The sequence below is a fragment of the Biomphalaria glabrata genome, chromosome 9 (assembly GCF_947242115.1).
Source record: "Biomphalaria glabrata chromosome 9, xgBioGlab47.1, whole genome shotgun sequence".
Lineage (NCBI taxonomy): Eukaryota > Metazoa > Mollusca > Gastropoda > Planorbidae > Biomphalaria > Biomphalaria glabrata.
Genome location: NC_074719.1, coordinates 32,699,845 through 32,720,660, shown reverse-complemented (window position 1 = coordinate 32,720,660; position 20,816 = coordinate 32,699,845). Strand labels below are relative to the sequence as shown.

Genomic DNA, 20,816 nt, shown 5'->3' with positions numbered 1-20,816 from the left:
GTGGGCCCCCAATTGGTCGCGTGCAATCCCCACTTGGTCGCGTGCAATCCCCAATTGGTCGCGTGCAATCCCCACTTGCTATGGAAGTACGTCACCGTTTTTTTTTTTTCAAGAGTGCAATATTTTTATATATATTTTTTTACTTTGGTGTCATCCCCAAGTGCTCTTGTTGGTCACTACTGGTCATCGGGGCAAACGTAATGAACCCCTTCGCGTTATTGTTGCAACGTCACAGGTATTGAACCCCTTCGCGTTATTGTTGCAACGTCACAGGTATTGAACCCCTTCGCGTTATTGTTGCAACGTCACAGGTATTGAACCCCCCTCGCACCATGGATGCTACGCTACTACTTGGTGAGAAACAATAATTAACAACTATAACAATAATGAAACAAACCCTGAATACCAAGTTACACTCCCTGAGAGTAATCCAGCACGGAAAGAGTTAATCTGTGTGGAATACATTCAACAGGGTCACTAACTTATATAACAACTTGAAAAGCAAGATTACAATTTAAGGCAGCAGTGGCGTAATATTTAATTTTTAATTTAAGAAAAACAATTCGGACACTCATGTGGGAGACTCCTTAAGTGGGTGCCCAGGGGGACTTTCGAATTTGAACACCACTTCCTCGTTCCTCCCCCCCCCCAACCCTCCAGTTACGCAAGTGTCTATAACCTTCGTTGTCCAGAGTTGTGCTACAACAGACAAGTGACTAGTTAACCCTGGGACTACGTGCAGTATATTATGTCATGGTCATGGACTTATCTTCTCGGTCTCAAAGTTGAACGTTATTACAAGGCTGAAGCTCTTTATGGTGAAGGAGTTACCAAAGTGGTGGGAATAAAAAAGCTGTGTGTATAAAAAAGAAGAAAGAACTAGGTAGAAGATTATTATGTAATTGTCCAAAATGACAATGGATATATTTTATGCCGTTAGATTCACCGTGGAAGAAGATCAAGTGAAACTTTGCACAAACTCTTAACTATATTTTTTACAACAAAATATGCATATTAAGTTTACGAAAATAAGGGACATAATAATATTATAATATGAAATATTCACATTCCTTCACAAATGTTGCACTCTTTTGTGTTTATTAGTATTAAATGCATATATTTAAAACTTATTGAAAATCTGTCTTTGTATATATAAACAATTCATTTGATTATGTACAAATTATGAGTATAATTTACTATTCCTTACAAAGATCTATGCAATATTTAAAGGTTGATTTTTTTTTTCTTTTGTGATAATTGTGTCTGTAAATTGTGATTAAACAAATAATTATAGACCTATTTCTTCCCCGTGCTGACACTATATATAATTATAATTTACACCCACTTATAAAAAACATTCTCTGTAGTCAAAGATTATAAGAAAAATACAATTATTTGCCAGATAAACATCAAACATTATTTAACGTCCAACTTATTTATTTACATCAGTCAGGAGAAAATATCGGAAGGAAGGTGGTTCCGCCGACACTACATCGGGGTTCCAAATACCCGTGACCGAATTTCACTACTGTCTGTTATATAAGTTGACCTCACCGACCCGTTGGCAGGCGTCTCGTACTGCGCGCAAAACAAAAATAGGGTCGCCTCGCGAAAGGTCACGGTCATGATTACACAGCGATTGCGCATGGCCAAGGTTACTTGAATCTCACATTGATAACCGCGTGAGGTGGTTGTCTTTTTTTTTTTTTTCCCTCGCTATAGCGGAGTAGGGAGGGGAGAAAACGTGCCGAAAGGTTTACTGATACAAAAAACTGATGACCTGCCCTGAGTTTACCCCTACCCGCCTGATGCACCCACTGTCACATTGAACCAATGGTATGTTATGTTTATGATTGAAATCTCGATTACACATTGGAAGAGATCAGATACGAGCGTGTGTGTGTGTGTGTGCTGTATAAACAGCGGCATGTGTCTATTTTGACTCGATAAAAATGTCGTCACGTGTCGGGCGGTGTGTATACTCGTGCCGTTGTTTCCCCCCCCCCCCCTGGCCTGAACAGAAAAGTCGTAGTGAATGCGAGGATATAGCGAGGGTGGATTTGCATCCATCGTAGATCTCAATTCTAGATCTAGTTGTTTGAAATCGCAAATCGACAATTTGTATGCTCATTGTTTACAAATATTTCGGAGATGTTGGTGTTTTTGTGGCGCTATAGTTTAAGTTTAAATTAATCGAGAGCTACGTACGTTACCAGACATAAACATCATAGTCTTTGATCGGGGATCTAGTTTATATATATTCTAGATTGTGTGTTTCTTTGATGTACTTCACGCTATAAATGAACACAAATGAAGTGTTAACTAATATATATATATATATATATATATATATATATAATACTTTGCGGTGTATTTTCATTATCATCAAAGTGTGACCCTGGAATAATAAAGAATTTTTTTTCTTGTGGACTCCACAAGATCTTCCTTTATCACTTCTCCAATGGTAAATATATTCACTACATCTAACTACTAAGTTCTGAAACTTTAATTACTGGTCTATTTGAAAATGTGTTCTAAGCTGAATACTTTAAATGGATTAAATTATTTGTTTCACTAAAATATTACTGTAAATTAACACTTAACATCTAGATCTAGTAACTCTAATTTTGTTGTGAGGTTTTTAAGAATGCGTAGAACTATTCTGTTTGCTATTTTATTATCTATTTTTTTAACAAACCAAAATTCATTTTGCTTAAGAGATTTTTTTTTAAAGGCTTTTTTTAAAAAGGCCAAAACAGATTTAATGCCGTCTGCTATGAGACAGAAGTCGTCTGCCAAATCTCTATTTCGACTGAAACCATGGTGGTCATTAGCCAATCCCATGTCATTGACATTGTGTAAGTATTGGTCAACACTTCTGTCTCTGTGTTCGTTACTGAGTTGGTCAGTTCGTCATCAGTGTCAGTGACGTCGATCCTATTTTGTCCAGATTGGTTGTGTAAGTTTTGACTGTGTCAAATAATCTCGTAACTTTGTTGTCTACTTCAATGTTTTGAATATCCAGAACTATGAATGGGCTAACCTGACATAGTTTATGTTTGATGACTTCCTCTCTAGGGCTGCTCTTAATTGTTGAATTTGAAAATGTTAAAGCAAATCTAAAGGTTTTTCCCATATTTAGTATCAATCTATTTCTTGTTTGACTCTTGACCGTTTCGGTTGAGAAAATGTGATGTCTGTGGACGCCCAGCACTATCGTAGAGGCCTCTTTGTGCTGTTGGTCTTGTCACTTGAGTCCATTGGTACTAGTTGAAGAAACAGACAATTTCTATTCTGGCAACGGTATATAAGTACCACTACGTTATAAGCACTGCGTTGGCTGGTTGGATGACTCCAGTAATTAACACTATAACTACCAGTGAGTTTGTCATAATGACCTTTTAATTATCCATATAACCTCTGACTTCTGGATTTGTAACATTGCCAAATAATATAAAATTAACACAAGCATATTTGATTATTCCCAATGGCCTACTATAATTGGAGTTGAATATTTAAAAAAAAATATTTTCGTTACTAAAACATAAATTAATATGAAATGGCAATGTAAATGCTATATTAATTATTGCCACCAAAACTTTCACTTGGCCATCGTGCCATACACTTGGACGCAGTGTCTTGCGCTTGGTTTTAGTGCTTTAAACTTGGACGCAGTGTCCTGCACTTGTTTTTAGTGCTTCAAACTTGGACGCAGTGTCTTGCACTTGGTTTTAGTGCTTTAAACTTGGACGCAGTGTCTTGCGCTTGGTTTAAGTGCTTTAAACTTGGACGCAGTGTCTTGCACTTGGTTTTAGTGCTTTAAACTTGGACGCAGTGTCTTGCGCTTGGTTTTAGTGCTTTATACTTGGACGCAGTGTCTTGCGCTTGGTTTTAGTGCTTTAGACTTGGACGCAGTGTCTTGCACGTGGTTTTAGTGCTTTAAACTTGAACGCAGTGTCTTGCGCTTGGTGTTAGTGCTTTAGACTTGGATGCAGTGTCTTGCACGTGGTTTTAGTGCTTTAAACTTAGACGCAGTGTCTTGCGCTTGGTTTTAGTGCTTTAAACTTGGACGCAGTGTCTTGCACGTGGTTTTAGTGCTTTAAACTTAGATGCAGTGTCTTGCACGTGGTTTTAGTGCTTTAAACTTGGACGCAGTGTCTTGCGCTTGGTTTTAGTGCTTTAAACTTGGACGCAGTGTCTTGCGCTTGGTTTTAGTGGTTTAAACTTAGACGCAGTGTCTTGCGCTTGGTTTTAGTGCTTTAAACTTGGACGCAGTGTCTTGCACGTGGTTTTAGTGCTTTAAACTTGGACGCAGTGTCTTGCACGTGGTTTTAGTGCTTTAAACTTGGACGCAGTGTCTTGCGCTTGGTTTTAGTGCTTTAAACTTGGACGCAGTGTCTTGCGCTTGGTTTTAGTGCTTTAAACTTGGACGCAGTGTCTTGCGCTTGGTGTTAGTGCTTTAAACTTGGACGCAGTGTCTGCACTTCCCCGTAGTGCTCTAGGCTTGCTCATAGTTCGCATTAGAAAGTGCACTTGATTAATCCACCAATCCGAGTTTATCTGAATGCCTGCTAACAGTGATGTCGCTAGAGCTTGTGTCACTCGGTGCGATCACTTAATGTTACCAGCCCAATCACATCTTCCCCAAACATTTTTTCAATACAAGAAATCGGTGGCTGAGTGGTTAAGCGCTTGGCTTCCCGGTTTCGAATCTGGGTGAAGACTGGGATTTTGACTTTCGGGATTTTTAGGGTGCCCCTGAGTCCACCCAACTCTAATGGGTACCCGACTTTAGTTGGGGAAAGTAAAGGCGGTTGGTCGTTGTGCTGGCCACATAACACCCTGCTCGTTAACCGTTGGCCAAATAATGTCACCTTCTACTGGGTGTTCTCCCGTGCTGTCCGTACCAAATAGCGAGGCCACTGCCTGCAAAAAAATGGCGCTATTGAAATTATAAAAATTTTAGTCTTTCATTTGTCAACATAATGCAAACTAGTTGATTGCGGGTATATTATTTATATAGTTACTGTTGATCTTTTCTCAGTACAAATCAAATTTCCGACAACAATTGTTATTTGTCTGTATAAAATCTGAAAGATGTCTTTTGTTTTCTCTGTGTCGATAGTGAAAGTAAATACATGTTTCTGTTTTGTGTTTATTTATATCTATTTGTATTTTTGTTTCATATTCACACAGCCACATATCAAATTCAAACATGTCAATTTTTTCGAATGAGATTACAGTCAACATATTAAAAAAAAAAACATATTAGACGAATACAGCAAATAGTCGCGCACACTTTGACCAAAATAAATAGATAAATGTGAATAGATTGAATGTATCCATTGGTTTGTCAGTAAACTGTTCACTGCCTGACAAGCGAGACAGCCTGTTAGTTCATATTTAGCCTTCACTTAGCCCTTAGTCTGATGAACCGATGGGACACCACGCATGATCTGTCGACCGTCTTTCTCTATTCCGGTCTTTTGCATTAGAATCTCTTTCAATTACAGTCCCGTCTATTCTTTTATGTTGTTTTACCATCGTTTTTTCCCCCTGGTACTGTTCCTGAAGGAAGGTCTTTGTGAGCCCTGAGGACCTTGTGATATAGACATAAACTTTAAATTTGTGTTTTGTTTTTTTGACAGTGATTAGCAGGTCATCTTATCTCTCCATTAGTGACGCAGTCTTTGTGTGTATTTAGTACACTTGTAATATAAATACTCTGTAATGTCGATGTCTCACTTCTTCAGCTCTGTCCCAGACGACGTGAAATGATTTCAATTTGTAGTTTCCACATACTTCTGATATATTGAGTTCTGTGTAGCACTTTTTGTTTGTTACATTCAAACGTGACTTACCCTCCCCATTCTTTCGATATGATAGTATAATATTGAAGACTTCTGTAGTTAAGATTTGCAAACCTTCGGAAAACCTATAAATAGCTAGCTGATTATTTCTGGTACATCCGGTGTACAAACTAAAGGAGGTGTTCATTTGTAATGACCTAGGTGGGGCACGATTTGTCTGTGAACAATTAGTCGGTGAACGACTTGTCTGTGAACGATTTGTCGTGAACCAACTGTCGGTGAACAAGTTGTCGGTGAACGAATTGTCGGGTGAACGAAAAGTCTTGAACTTTTTGTCGGTGAACGAATTGTCGTGGAACCTTCAACAGACAAGCTATTTATAAATAGACAACTAAGTAGATTCTAGGTCGAATTGATTTAGTTCTATTTAACGGCTACATTTTGTTTTAAATTACTGCGCACTTAAACAATACAGATTATTGACATTATTGTTCTTCTTGTCATTGCGCGTAACAATCCGCATCGTAATGCACAAATTGCTTAGTTGGACATTTTTCGGTGACCTAATTAAAAGACTGCATTATCTCCCTTTGTTGCGCAACACTTCAGACTTTTCAACCAACCGAGGGAAGGGATGAGCCGGTCTACTGGCAGGATGTTGGCCAGTACTAGGCGTCCACTAGAAGCAGTTTGTAAAGTGCTAAGGCCGTACTTAGACGACCCCTGATCGTTAGACTTGGTAAACTGCTGTCACGGTGTGTGCTTCCAGGTCACAGGCTAGACACGTTGGCGTTTGACTTTCAGGAGGCGGGGCTCAACGATGAGTCGGGTGTTAACAACAACACGCTCATACCTATTACTATAATATATCCGTTTCCAACTCTTTTAGTTCCGTTCTTTAGATTTTTAAGTAATAATTGTAATAATATAAGCATGTAGTGACATTGGGAAAATCGAATTTCCGGAAATAATCATATTCACTGTGTGTATGTGTGTGTGTGTGTGTGGGGGGGGTACTATAAAATTCTAAATTTATATTTAACATTTAGAAAAATTGTCGTGTGTTTAAAACAACTTTTTTTTCATTATTATTACGTCCTTTTTATTGTAAATCACGTGTGTGTGTGTGTGACTCAGTATAAGTGGTATTTGAAACACTATTAGAGATGTTCAGCTATGGCTGACAGATCATAACTAGCTACTTATTTGGTGACTTCGATGTATACAATTATTGTAGTCTCTTGATAAATTTTTTTTTAAAGTTATAATCATTTTCGTGCTGTTTTTTCTTCTGCCTGTTTAACAGTACTTAGAATCCAATTGTCTAAACTCTTTAGTTTGTAGTCCACTTTTAGTTGGCACCATTGAACTTCGATTTAGCGACCTTGACGTTGTTGAGTTTCCAGTGAAAATCTCCTATACAACATTCTTGTTAATCATTCGGTGTTTTTTTTTATACCGGTATGTAACAAATCCCAAAAGTTGTCATTGAAATTTATTTGAAAAAAATCTGTGTAGTAAAGTGCCTCTTTCAGACCTTTCTCTCTGAAATTAATTTAAACTTTAGGCTGTTTTTCTCCTATTCCACTCAGTTAGTCTGGCTGCAATACAACGTGTCTGTTTATCTGGCCAGCCTCAGTATGACCTTCACACATGCCATTCAAATTTTGGTTGCAGACGATGTTGTGTGTACTTGAGCTGTTCAATCGTGAACTGCACTGAACGGAAATGAACCCGAGAGTGGAGAGGCTGCAAATAAAGGGAGGGGGGGGGGGCATCAGCAATTTTTGTTTTCGTTAATTGATCTTTAAAGATTGTGTACATCGTTTTTAAAGTCAAACCCCGCCCCTAAACCATTGTGTACGCTTACTTTGTCAGACAGTAAAATATGTTTGCCAATAGACGTAGATTTGAAAACAAAATTATAATGCCCCAACACAGTGTTTGCCAAACTTTTACTTTGCTAATTTTCTTATAGAGATTTATTCACGTGGATTCTAGTTAATTATTCCAGTAGTTCGTGGGACATCTATTCAGGACTCGAGTCTCGGTGAAGACTTGCTTTTAGAATTTTGGGATTCTTAGGACGCCACTGAGTCCACCAAAAACTGACATTGGTTGGGGGAAAGAAAAGCGGTTGGTCGTTGTGCTGGCCACCCGTCGGCCATAGAAACAGATGACCATGACATCGTCTGCCACGTAGATCGTGTGCTCTGAAAAGGTTACTTTGCTACTCTCAAACATTGTACTTAGGCTTTTTTTTTTTAAACTTTAATAATATATTTCAATAATTAGCTAGGCCATGGTCAAATCATTTGAAATAATAATCATTATTATAATATACTTAGGGCCTAATTAAGAAAATAAAAAGATTTTTTAATTATCTTTTGACAAAAACGGTACTAGAAAAGAGAAACTAATAAAAATGTTTCTCAAGTACATAGTTAAAATAAAATTATCTGATTGCGTTCTTGATTCATCTAGTTAGCTTAGAGGCAGAGAAAATAAGTCCATTCAGTCCATTCATCTAGTTAGCTTAGAGGCAGAGAAAATAAGTCCATTCACCTAGTTAGCTTAGACTCTTTAGAGGCAGAGAAAATAATTACAATAATTACAAAAATTAAGATGTCGGTCATTACTATTCTATAGACTTGTACCATCACATTGTTTGGACTCTTCCATTGTCTCAATGAAGAGGCAACAATTGAATTTCTAGTGCACATTGCTGTCGACTTCAAACAAGCGCCAACTGCGAAGAGGTCGAGGTTGGGATTGTTTGTTGAAACTAGCTCTAGACTAGAAAAAAAAAATTGCTCGAGGTTTGTCTGAACTTGAGCCTCTTAAATTACTAGAGTAGGAACTATCTCATTTTCATTTGAGTATATTCGTGCATCGAAAGCATAGCTTCTAGAAAATGTTTCCGGATGATAATTTCGAGGTATTTCAATGAATATGTTCAAAAAAAAAACTATTCTTTTTTTAAGTCTTACACTTCAATGTGAACATGAAATGATCATCATAAATAAATCTTTTTAAAAAATTGTCTCAGTCTTTGTATATATTGTAGTCAATATATTTAGATCTTTAGAAAGGCCAAACGAATGTTAATCTATACGGTATTTAAGATTTGGATTCAGATTCAAAGTTAGAGATAAAGAATCAATGTAGAAGCCTATCAAACTTACTGATCTGACATGAACAAAAACATACACATTGTCAGCTATAGGCCTACTACTACACATCAACTGTTTGATCTAAAGGATTATTATCACTACTGATATTTTTGTTCAAAATACTTCACACCCACTTACATCTTAAAATAGATCTATATAAACTGTATAGCATGGTTTATTAATATATCTTTATGTATTAATTAAATCCACCACCTTTAACGAAGACAAAGTTCATTAGTTAACAATCAAATAATGTAAGAAAATTTGAGCTTCACTGACATATATAATAACAGCTAGTGAAGTTCCCCACCCCATATTTTAAAAAATTGTGTGTGTGTGTTTTTACGATGCAGTTTGGTCTTTTAAAAAACGATAATACAATTAGACATTTGCTACTATGAAGTGTACAATTATATATTTCAGATGGCAGCAGTCCTGTCAGCATACACTCCCCCACATAGACTGAGAATGAATATGGAGGTTACTCCCGAGGAAGCTGCACAGCCTCCCTCCACCGCTGGTCTATTCCAAGACTTGAAGCTGAAACGTAAAAGAGTGAGAGATATTCTGGGAGAAACAGATTCCCTTGTTGTTGGTGAGCTTGTATACATGAAGCCCTCCGAATGTGACCAGCGGAGTGATGTCAGCACTGGAAGTGCAGACAGTGCCTACATCTCAGATAGGACGTCCGATCTGGATTCAGCTCCCCCCTCAAAAAAGAAATCTCGAAAGCAGATGGAGGAGGATGACGACGATGAAGATTACGAGTCCAGGGAAAATGATGTGATGTCCGCTTCCAGGCAACCATCGCCTTTATCAGAGTCTCTGAAATCTTCACCCATGTCATCTCTTTCATCGTCCTCTTCTGAGGTGATATCATCTACGTCATTATCATCTTCTCCTAGCCCCATGCCAAAAGTGAGCAGTGCTGCATCGTCCATGACATCAGCCAGCCCAGTGATTCTCAGTTGTCCACAGGGTTATCTCATGCAGCTGTCAAGTGGCTTTAACTGCAGCTCTAATGGAGGCATGAAGCTCATTCCCATGGTGTCCATCTCGTCTAGCATGTTTCAGTCTGTTTCCACACCAATGTTTATCACAACAAACGCTAATGGTTACATTGTCTCCAGTACCAAAGATTCTGGGTTCCCACAGGGGACACCGCTTATAACATATCCCACATTAGACGGTGCCAAAGCTGTGAGTGTCAAGGACGTTCTTCAACTTGACAAACCCCAGATAACTATACCAACAGAAGACAGCTTTACAACACTCAACTTACCAAGTCCAAAGTTCAAGCAACCAAGACGTGAGGAGACGAAGCTAGAGAAGGACTCTGAATTCATCTCCCATTACACTAATGGGGCTTTTGTTTACAGAGGCCATCTTGCAGAGAACCCCCACAACCTAAAACCTGCCAATGCTGATAGCATGACTTTGTCATCAGGGATCAAGTGTGAAGACTCTGATGGGGAGGAGCCATTGGTTTGTGCTATCTGTAATGACAAAGCCACTGGTCTTCACTACGGAATCATAACATGTGAAGGGTAAGCAACTCTTATTTTATTTTGGGGGGCTTTCTTTTGAGGGCTTTGCAAGATAATAGCATCCAACGTTTCTTTTCACTATATGCCAAAAGAGGCAAAATAATGTCTTAAAAATAGTTATTTAAATGTTTATCAAAGTAAATGAAAGCATACAAAACAGGCTTAAATCTGTATAGGTAAATTCTAAATAGCCATTAATAAAACAATAACATTATAGGAACTTTTTTTTTCTAACTTGCAAAATAGATCATACATCCCCCAGCCAAATGAAATAAAATTGTAACTTGCACCTCCTCCTGAAATAGTCCAGCTAAAAGAGTTTCAACTGTCCGTTGTGTGTATAATAAAAAAAATGGTAAGCCCTCCATAAAGGAAATAATTATTAGTGGTCTCAGTAGTGTTTGTTTGAAGGAGGAGTTGGTGTGTCATACAGCAGAAAGTTGCAATATTTTCTCTTTTTTGGTACTTTGTTGAAATATTAATAGGGCCTACTACTATAAACTAGTTTATCTTGTTAACCCTTCTTAAAAAAGGCTTATTAGTGAAGTTGAACTAAGGCTAATCAGCTTATTTTGAGATCACTTTATTGGAATAATGAAAATAATCCCTACAAATCTCCAGGCTTAAAAGCATTTTAAAAGAAACAATGTTTATGTAAAAAGAAAATACTTGATATCTGCATCTTAAGAAACAAAAACAACTTTTTATAAAGCTATAGTGCAATAGAAGAGAGTTGATCTATATTTTAGACTTATTATATTTTTCCAGACACTGGTACAACTGTTGTATATTTAGCTATCTTCATTTAGCATGACTTATGTGTTCTTAGATCTTTATATGTCACCATGGCATGGGTTCATAATCTCACTAATAGATCTACACTGCAATATCAATATTGATGCCATGAAATGCTAGAAATGCAACACTCAGCATAATTACTAACCTAGACAACTCTCATCCAGTCTGTATTGATCTGTTGGCCTCCAAGCAGCTAGTAGCATGGTGTGGCATAGTTTTCTGTATGTATGTCTTGATCTGAGGTCTAATTTTCTCTGGCTATGAAAATGTTTGGCAATTAAATGCTATGAGTTGAGTAATTCTTACTTGGTCCTTGACTTTGTATTTTATATTGAAATGCTACACAAGTATGTGTATGTCAGTTCAGTGCTTCAGTACCTTTTATTTGCTTTTTGGTCATTGATCAGTTTTGTTTCTCATGCCACACTGTTCATGTAGGCAATTACAGTAGATAATTATAGTCATTCACAAGATAATTTAAAGTTACTAATAGGCCTACTAATAGTTCTTGGTTCCAGAGACTTCAATGAGACTGCCTCAATTTACTGATGCAAAAAGGTTTGAGAAAGACATGAAAAAAAAAGATGGAGAATTTATAATTTAAAAGTAAAATAAACTGACAAGATTTAATAAGAAAGGCAGCCGTTACCTCAATTTTAATTTCAATTTAGTCAAAGTCATTTATTTATCTCTATGTCACTGATTGATTTAATGTAATAATTATTTCATTACCTTGATTAGGGATTGAACAAGTTTAGTTAATTCAACCAATATTTTTAGATATTATTTCCATTATTGTCTTTTATAGTAGCCATTATTGTTTAATCATGTTTTATCTCATCCATTTGATAAATAAAAAAAATTGACCTAAATATATAATATTCTTACCAAAAATAATGTTCAGGCTTTCATCTCCTACCAAAAGATTATATTATTATATCTATATTTATGTAATGATTTAACTGTAGCTTCTGCCCGTGACTTCCACTTGACTAGTCATTGGCAACCTTTTTTTGAGATTTTAGTTGCTGAATATTTAGCTACTAGATTTAATAATGTGTTATGTTGTTACACATTAAGAAAAAACACTACTACTATGTATCTAGGAGTAGAACCATACTACCATAAAACCAACAGAACAAGTGAGATATGAACCCTGTACTGGACTATGACTGAAGAAAACTTAAATTTTTGTGTCTTTTCTCTTTTGATTAATATTACTAGACAAGGACTAGATGAAGATTTCAGAATGTTCTGTAGTATAGTCTAGATCTAGAGCTTCCCATCTCCAATGACTTTCCCCGGGGGGGGGGGGGGGGGGGGGGGGAGCAGTTACTCATTGTGCTGGTCACCTTTCATTAACTATGTTATCAGCTACAAACTCGACTTTCTGTTTGAAACTCATCAGTTTAAAAGATGTTAGATCTAGAAATGAATGGATTTATAGGCTTTAGGACTTTAAATGAGGAGTTCAGTATTTCACGTCGATAGTCAGTCTCATCTTTGACCTACATATTTTGCCACACCCAGCACATAGATCCAAGAACTTATAGTAAAATACAGACTTGTGGCCAAGAAAGATATCAACAATTTACTGGCATTCTCAGAAGAATTAATTCCCTTCACATACTGGTAAATCTAAAGGAAACGTATTTTACCTTGCATACATCTAAGGGAAACAACTATAAACTTACATTTCTATTTCCTACTGGTATCTTTAGGTGCAAAGGTTTCTTCAAAAGAACTGTTCAGAACAAGAGAGTCTATACATGTGTGGCAGACAGTAATTGTGAAATCAACAAGGCCCAGCGGAACCGATGTCAGTACTGCCGTTTTAAAAAATGTTTGAAAATGGGGATGGTTCTTGCAGGTGAGATTTTCCAACTGGCAATTTGTTGTCAATGTCATTTTTAAAAGAAAGTTCCCCCTTCAGACCTTGAGATCTATAGGGCAGACAATGAAAAGGTCATCTGTCTCTGTGGCCAGCACAACGACTAATAACCGCTTGTACTTTTCCTCATCTAATGTACCCATTAAAGCTGGATGGACTCAGGGGTGCTCTAAAGGTCCCAAAATTTAAAATCCGTCTTCACCTGGAAGCGAACTTGGGATCCCTCAGTTCTGAGCCAAGCTTTTTACTTCTCAGCCTATCACCTCTACTCAATGCCGTTTGCTTTTCATTAAATACATCTAGAACTAATATATAAAAGTAACTTGGAAGGTGAAGTTTACCTAGGAAGCTGGGAAAGTGGCTGTTTATGTTTACCCTTTTCTGCAACCTTAGCTAACTATGGTGTATGTGGCCAGCACAATGACATTGCAATGAACTTGAGACTTAAAGAGAATGTAGCATAAACATAGAGCATAGGCCTTGTACATAATAAATGTCAATGGTTTTACTTTAATTTTAATTTCACCAATAACTAAAAAGCAATTTTTCACAAATGTTTTCTGGACAAATATATTGGCTTTCAATAAATCTGAAGCCATTAAAGATATTATATTACAAACAAACTCACAAAACCAATTGTGTATGAAAATTAATATTCTAAATAATGGGCTTATTACATTATAATTTCATGTTTAATTATTTTTTTTCAGCTGTTCGTGAAGACAGAATGCCTGGAGGTAGAAATTCTGGAGCTGTTTATAATCTTTACAAGGTAATTACATTCTGCAGGCTAACAAGTTAGTTTTGAAACTAAGATTTCTTATCTTTTTTTTTTAGTTGAGCTCAAACTTTCAAATATGAACTTGGCTCTGAATAAGATGAAAATGTATCACACAGAGCCCTTGATTTATTTTTCATTGTATAAAGAAGTCAGCATAGAACTTCTCTGTTCTGTAAAAAGACACCTCTTAAATGTTAAATGAAATGTTGTATGAGTGTAACATTGAGGGAGCCTGAATTGTGGCAGATTTCACTTTGAGAGTAAGTGTAAAGCAAAATATTTTTGTAAAGAAAAAAACTATTATTATTATTGAAGAGCTGCTTTCAGTGTAAAATATGCTTTTTAAAATCCCCTAATTGAAACCATTTCCCTAGAACATATTCTACACATATGTCTACAATTTATTAGCTAATAATAAGTTAAATAGAAAGCACTCTAAAAAGAAAGAGTTTAGGCCAGTCTTAAAATAATAAATGGAAATGTTTATGAAACATTTTGAGTTTTATCATACCATAATAAAATATATTTATAGAAGACTCTTGGTTAATCCAATTTTGAATGTTGAAAAGTTCAATTCATTAGTAGGCTAACTGCATATTATAATATTTTTAAAGATATAAATTTAATATTTTAACATTTGTCTTTTTCAGGTGAAGTATAAAAAACATAAGCGTCGTGAGAATTCTGAAAGAAATATGCGAAATCAAAAGCTTAGCTTTCCCACTTGCAAGCTGGAAATGCCAGAGACAATCCCAGGATACCCTGTTGATAACTTCACTTCTTCAAACTCAGCTTATGAGTCAAGCACAGGCTGTGATTCAGACGTTGTGAGCTGCCACTCAGAAAAATCTCTTACAAGTTATGATCAGTTCCATGGCTACCACCACACAAGGCATTTGAACAATGTGCCTACCTCCAGCACCTCATTGTATAGTAGTTCTCACAATGAGTACAGTTCAGCCCACAGTGGGCACTTACAAAGTGCGTCATCGAATGGGCCAAAGTCTTATCATCAGTCCAGACTCTTTGATCAACAGACTTACTTGCCCCAAGAAGGTGTCACACATTTAAAAATCCCATCACCTGTAAGGCAGCGTAACCTGAGCTCTTCAATGTCTGATGCATGCAGCTTGCCTAGCAAAGGCATAACTGTAGAGCTGGGCAAAGTTGCTCTTTGTTCTTCTTCTAGACATCAAGACCAATGCTTGGAGAGATCACACAGTTCTCACACTATGAAATCATATAATTACGATAATGAACAGTCATCTCCTAATGCACACCGTTGTGGGGTTGAAACTTGTCAAGAACAAGCATTGACTTCCTTTAGTGGTCACCAGTTGACCTCATCTTACTACAACCACAAACACAGAGTGTCCCCAAATCAGTCTACTAGTGAATATACATCTTCCAGTTTTCATGGGGCAGAACATAATACATGTAGCCCTGATGTTCAATCAGATAGAACAATCCAGAAAAATGTGCAAGACAGTAACTCTAATCAACTTAAAAACTCGAAGAATCATCATGTTTACATTGACATGAATAATCTCCCTGGGGTCAAACAAGAAGTTGAACGCATCGACGACTATCGGCAGAGTAAAGTTATTAACCTTCAGAAGTCTTGTGTTCGTGAGATTAATATTCTCCCCCCATCACCCTCTACTAGTCCTCCCAACGACTGTCAAACAAAAGCACATAGCAACCATCTTTCACCAAACAGCTCTCACCACTTTAAATATCCAGCGAGTCCATTACAAAATGAAAATGGCAGAAGTATATCCAGCTTGCACCCTCCAACTCATCAAGCATCTGCCACAGCCACATCTGGTGGACTGTCTTTCTTTAACATGCCAGTATCTTCCCTAATATCAGACCTGGCTAAAAACGAGAGTCTTTTAAGTATTGCTAATGACTACAAGATTTCACAATTCACTGGCACAGAAGAAGTTGTGGCTCAGGCTTTGTGCCAGGTTGGAGGCAAGATTGTCATGAGGTTTATCCAGTGGATGAAACAACTACCATTTTATAGGTAAGAGGTTTGGTCTTTTTTTCAATTAAGATTCAATTATTAATCAGAATTAATTTTAATTTTTTAGTAAGCCTTTTACAATTAGGACCAAGAGTAGTTGTTAAAACCATGTTTGACAAGCTATTTCAATAAGATTGCTAACTTACTAGTTTCCTGCACTTCCCCTGACATTGGATATATATATACAGTGTTCACAATCAAAACAGAGTAAAGCACTGTAGGGTTCATAAACAAATCTTCATTTTTCAAATCATAGTTTATGGATAATCAGAAGCCTTGTTTGACGCCTGTTTCATTGTTTGTTTTAAATATATCAACTCTTCTTTGATTTCCAAGCCTTGAGATCTTGAAAAAAAAAGTTTAAATAAAGTCTTTATTTGTAAAGTTAAGGATGTGGGGTCTTTGATTATTAGATTGATTGTGCTATAAATTTTTTTATAATCATTCTATGCTGTGTTCATTTTTAAGATATATCATTTTATTTTCACAGAGATATCCCCAAAGAGCTTCAAACTAAAATCCTTATGTCTAAATGGCATGAGCTTCTTCTGCTGATCATGGTATCTGCTGGCCCTGTGGGCAAGCACCTTAAGAAGTCTGACTACAGGCCCACCTTCTCAGAGCTGTACCACAAGAACATGCTGCGCATGCAGGACTACCTGGACAAGAGCTTCAATAAGTTCTTTACCCTAGACCAGCTGCAGTCTGACATAGGGGAGATTATGGAGAAGGTGACGGCCATTATGACCTACTTTTGGGAGCTGGGCATCACCAAAAAGGAACTGATGTGTTTGAAGGTCATTTTGTTACTCAACCATGGTGAGTTTGAGTCATTTGTTGTTTTTTGCTAAATAATGTACATGCTTTTCTTAAGGAATAGGTAGGTAATGAAAGCTATGCTCATGGCGCCCTGAAAAATGTTCAGGCATACTGTTAGTCATATTTGTCTTACATTAAAGAGTTCCTTTAAAATATGAAGCGTACCTTCAAAATAGGTTTTGTCAGTGAAAAGTTTCAGAAGTTTGCAATTAAAGGGTTAATGTTCATTTAAAAGCTCAAAAGTTAGCCCTTTTTATAAGAAGAAAATTAACCGAATTGGTCATCTGTCCAGTAGTATATCTAATATTTGTGGTTGTACAATGTTCTGATGACCAGTTCTCTCTTTTTTGCCTGATGAAAAGCAATGCCTTGCTCATTTTCTTTTTAGCGTTTCTCTTCTTCACCTATTTCATCTAATTCTGTTGGCGATCATTTGATGTAGTTGCATCAGAGTTTAGGCTTTTTAAACAATGTTCAAGAGATCAACTTTTAGATCCTATCACATTTATTCTCATTTGAATTAGTAAGAGATCTGTTCTAGCTTTAATTGTTTTTGTTTTCAATGGCATGTACTAATTCTTTCCAACTCTGTTAAAAGTTCACTGTTTCACTGATGTGAACGAAACATACTATCTTCATTGTGACAACCATATCAGGCTTAAAAACACACAAAGGTTGTCAATAATTAAGACTTTCAAGGGTGCACACTTCCAAGAAAACTTTCAGAAGTATTTTTTCTCTATTTTAAAAATGTTTCTTTTCCTTTGCAACAGAGAGTATCAAAAAAGAGACAAAGTTGCAGCACATCTCTGCCTCCTATAAGCAAGCCTTACAACAGTACATCCTAGAGAAGTTTCCCTCAGAGGCTAACAGGCTAGGAGATGTCTTGAGCCAACTGCCCTACTTGCAAGAAGCCTCAGCCCAATTACTGACCAGCAAAATGATTTACATCCCCTTTTTACTCAATGACTAACACACAAGAGTGTAGAGAAGTGTTGATATAGATTAGGTGTTAGCTCTGTGAATAAATACCAGACTGTGATGTGGAAAACAAAAAGTGAAATACATTTTGAAGCCAAAGCAGATCCAAATCAATTTTTCTTAGTTTCTATTTTTCATTTTTTAATTTGAACTAGTTCTCACTCAAAAAAAAAAAAAAGCACTGTTGGCAGTTAAGTATTAGCCTAAAAAAAAACAAGTTTTGATACACAAAGGGCTACAAGTAAATTAGTGTTAGTAAAGTGAAGTTCCCCTTTCAGACCTTGTGGTCTATAGGGCAGATGATGTAAAGGTCATCTGTTTCTGTGGCCCACGGTTAACTAAGGCATTATGTGGCCAGCACAACGACCAACCACCTCTACTTTTCCACAATATTGTCAGGTATTCATTAGAGCTGGGTGGACTCAGAGGCGCCCAAAGATCTGGAAATTAAAAATGCTTTACCACTCCGCCTCTTAAATCAGTGTTAACCACATGTACAGTTTTGTTTTTTAGTTGACTTTTTTTTTTGTTAGGAATATTTAATTCACTGTAAGATATGATGTGAACTTATTTATCTTTTATCATGGCAAATTTTGTTGTACTATTACTGGTTGCTTTTTTTTATGTTCTTCACACATGTGTACTTGTTAAAGCCTATTTTATTTCTCGGTGCAAATAATTTTGTAGCTTTTATGACTCAGCCCGGTGTTATTTGAGCAGAATGCTATTTTAAGCTATTATTTTTTATTATTATTGTTTATGAAATTCGTATGTAGATATGCTATTTTCTCAAACACTTTGTATTAAGTTCTGTTATTCTAAAATTATAATCAAGCTTCTATTTACCAAATACCAATGGAAAGAAAATGTATTATGACAATTTTTAACCACCTTCTCATACAACACAACACTTGACTTTTGTACTAGTGCTATTTGTTATTGAATTCACTTTTGTACTAGTGCATTTGTTCTTTTCTAAGTTATTGTAGAATTCTATTTCTCTGATGTGATCATACTCATGCATTTATTCCTGTAATGTGCCACAAACTGTAAATATATTTGGTGTCTATTACATTAGACAAAAATGTTTCCTGTAAATTAATTTGATGTTTGCTCAGTTCTTTGTTCATCAAAATCTTTCTTCATTGTCTTTCATCACAAATCATATTATTTTATTTAACTCTAAAACCCCTGATTTTTTATTTTTTTTTGGAAATAAAACTTAAGAGAACTCTGATGTTATATTTCAAGCTGATCCTACATTTAAACTAGATGAATTCTCAGAGAATTTAAGTCCCTTTGTTTTGCTTACTGCTCTTTCATTCATCTGTGATAGTCTTCAAAACTGAACTGCTTGCATTGTCTCGATTTCATTATTACTTGTACAGGAGAAATTAAAATGAGTGCCATTGAGGTCATTAGAAGACAGATTTTCTACCTACACATGGAATGTTCTCTTTTCTGCCTCCCCTACAAGTGAACCTATCCTGTGATGTTTTCCCCACGCTTCTCGATGGTAGTGAGATCTGGAGCAATACATCTGTGTGCCTTTTGTAGTTTCAGAGGAGACAAGAACTTACTAACCAATCCTTAAAATAAACACTATGTACCGCACTTGTTCATGGCAAAATCTGTGCCTTTCATTGGTCAGTTTGTACTGTGCCTTTAGTGTGGACAAATGCATACAGTAGCACTTAAAGAGCTTTTGATTTTTTACTTATTGATTGATAGTGCATTGCTACTGTTATTCTGTCAAACTTAAGCTTTGAGTATACAAATTTGTAACCTAAAAAAATACTCTAATTGTTTAACTAGTAACAAATATAAAAAAAAAAAGTAGAAATGTCTTCATCTCAGGACTGGGCTGGTGATGTCAATAAATTTTGTCTCATCTAATCTAGTGTCAATACAATGTTTAGTGTTTTTAATGTAACATTCTGATTTCTTGGTTTCAAAAGAATTGTAGAGTCTAATTCTTTCTTGACTCAAACTTGTGCTTTCCTCTGCTGTTATATTTATGTGATGTGTTTGTGAGACTCAATTGTGTGTCCCTGGCTCTGATATTTGTTTTTGTGTTGATGATGTTTATTTATTTAGTGTGTAAATAATTTTATTTTTCTTTGAGTATAAAAAATTAAGTTTGAAGACTTTATATTTCAATCAAAACTTGACAGTCTCTGGCCAACTAAATTCCATTTTTTTTAAATGCCTTTATTTCATTTGATTTCATTGTAGTAATTGTGATACTATGAGTAAGTTACTTTTTACTGTGCCATCTGTACAACTTTCCCCAATAGCTGTTGTACTTTGTTTTTATTGAATAATAATGTTGGCAGTTGTTTTCTCTTATGACTTTATGAATATCATAAGACATTTTTATTATATGATCACTATGTAATATCATAAGACATATTTTTATTATATGATCACTATGTAATATCATAAGACATTTTTATTTCATGATCACTATGTACATTTCATCTGAGATCCTGACAAAAAATATTGCCAGTTTTTGTGTTGTGCTGTTTGATGATAAGTTTATGTGTTGTGAATAAATCAATTTGAAATAAACCTCCTGAAGCAGTTTCACTAGAGCTCAGTATTATTTATTATTATTAATATTCAGTGTCATTAACCAATCCATACTTCAGGGTTTGAACAGTATTTACTGTCTGTGCAGTTTTAGATTTGTATACTTCATAATCACAGTGGATAGCATGACATGGCCACATAGTTGCCATATCTTATAATCCTTTCTTTTGATGCAAGTCATGTGCAAAAGTATTAAACATGTTTCACTTCATCTATACTTCAATTTAAAACTGAGACTGGACTGCCAAAGATTTCCATCGCTGCCTCATTAAGAGTACTGGGCAATGATAAATCTTTACGCTTAGATTGGTCCAAGACTGGATCCAGTGGATGTAACAATAAAATGAATTCAACAATAAAAGTTCGTGTTTGCTAACTTATTAATACAAATATAT

General features: G+C 36.0%; 1 protein-coding gene across 3 annotated transcripts; it reads left to right on the top strand.

Moving 5' to 3' along the window:
- Window positions 1-1,755: 1,755 nt before the first annotated feature.
- LOC106060296 (uncharacterized) lies at window positions 1,756-20,418 on the top strand. Of its 3 annotated transcripts, XM_056040447.1 has the most exons (8): window positions 1,986-2,464; window positions 2,735-2,858; window positions 9,407-10,530; window positions 13,050-13,198; window positions 13,930-13,991; window positions 14,651-16,029; window positions 16,520-16,848; window positions 17,622-20,418. In XM_056040447.1, exons 3-8 carry the CDS (start codon window positions 9,407-9,409, stop codon window positions 17,819-17,821), a joined length of 3,243 nt encoding a protein of 1,080 aa, XP_055896422.1. In that variant the 5' UTR covers window positions 1,986-2,464; window positions 2,735-2,858; the 3' UTR covers window positions 17,822-20,418. The 3 variants fall into 3 exon arrangements, with proteins under 3 accessions (XP_055896421.1, XP_055896422.1, XP_055896420.1); XM_056040446.1 differs by lacking the exons at window positions 1,986-2,464; window positions 2,735-2,858 and adding an exon at window positions 1,756-1,836; XM_056040445.1 differs by lacking the exon at window positions 2,735-2,858.
- The last annotated feature ends 398 nt before the right edge of the window (window positions 20,419-20,816 follow it).

Coding starts and splice junctions, on each gene's coding strand:
- LOC106060296 (XM_056040446.1), top strand. Junction 10,531..13,049: donor GGAATCATAACATGTGAAGG/GTAAGCAACTCT, acceptor TGGTATCTTTAG/GTGCAAAGGTTTCTTCAAAA. Junction 16,849..17,621: donor CATTTTGTTACTCAACCATG/GTGAGTTTGAGT, acceptor CCTTTGCAACAG/AGAGTATCAAAAAAGAGACA.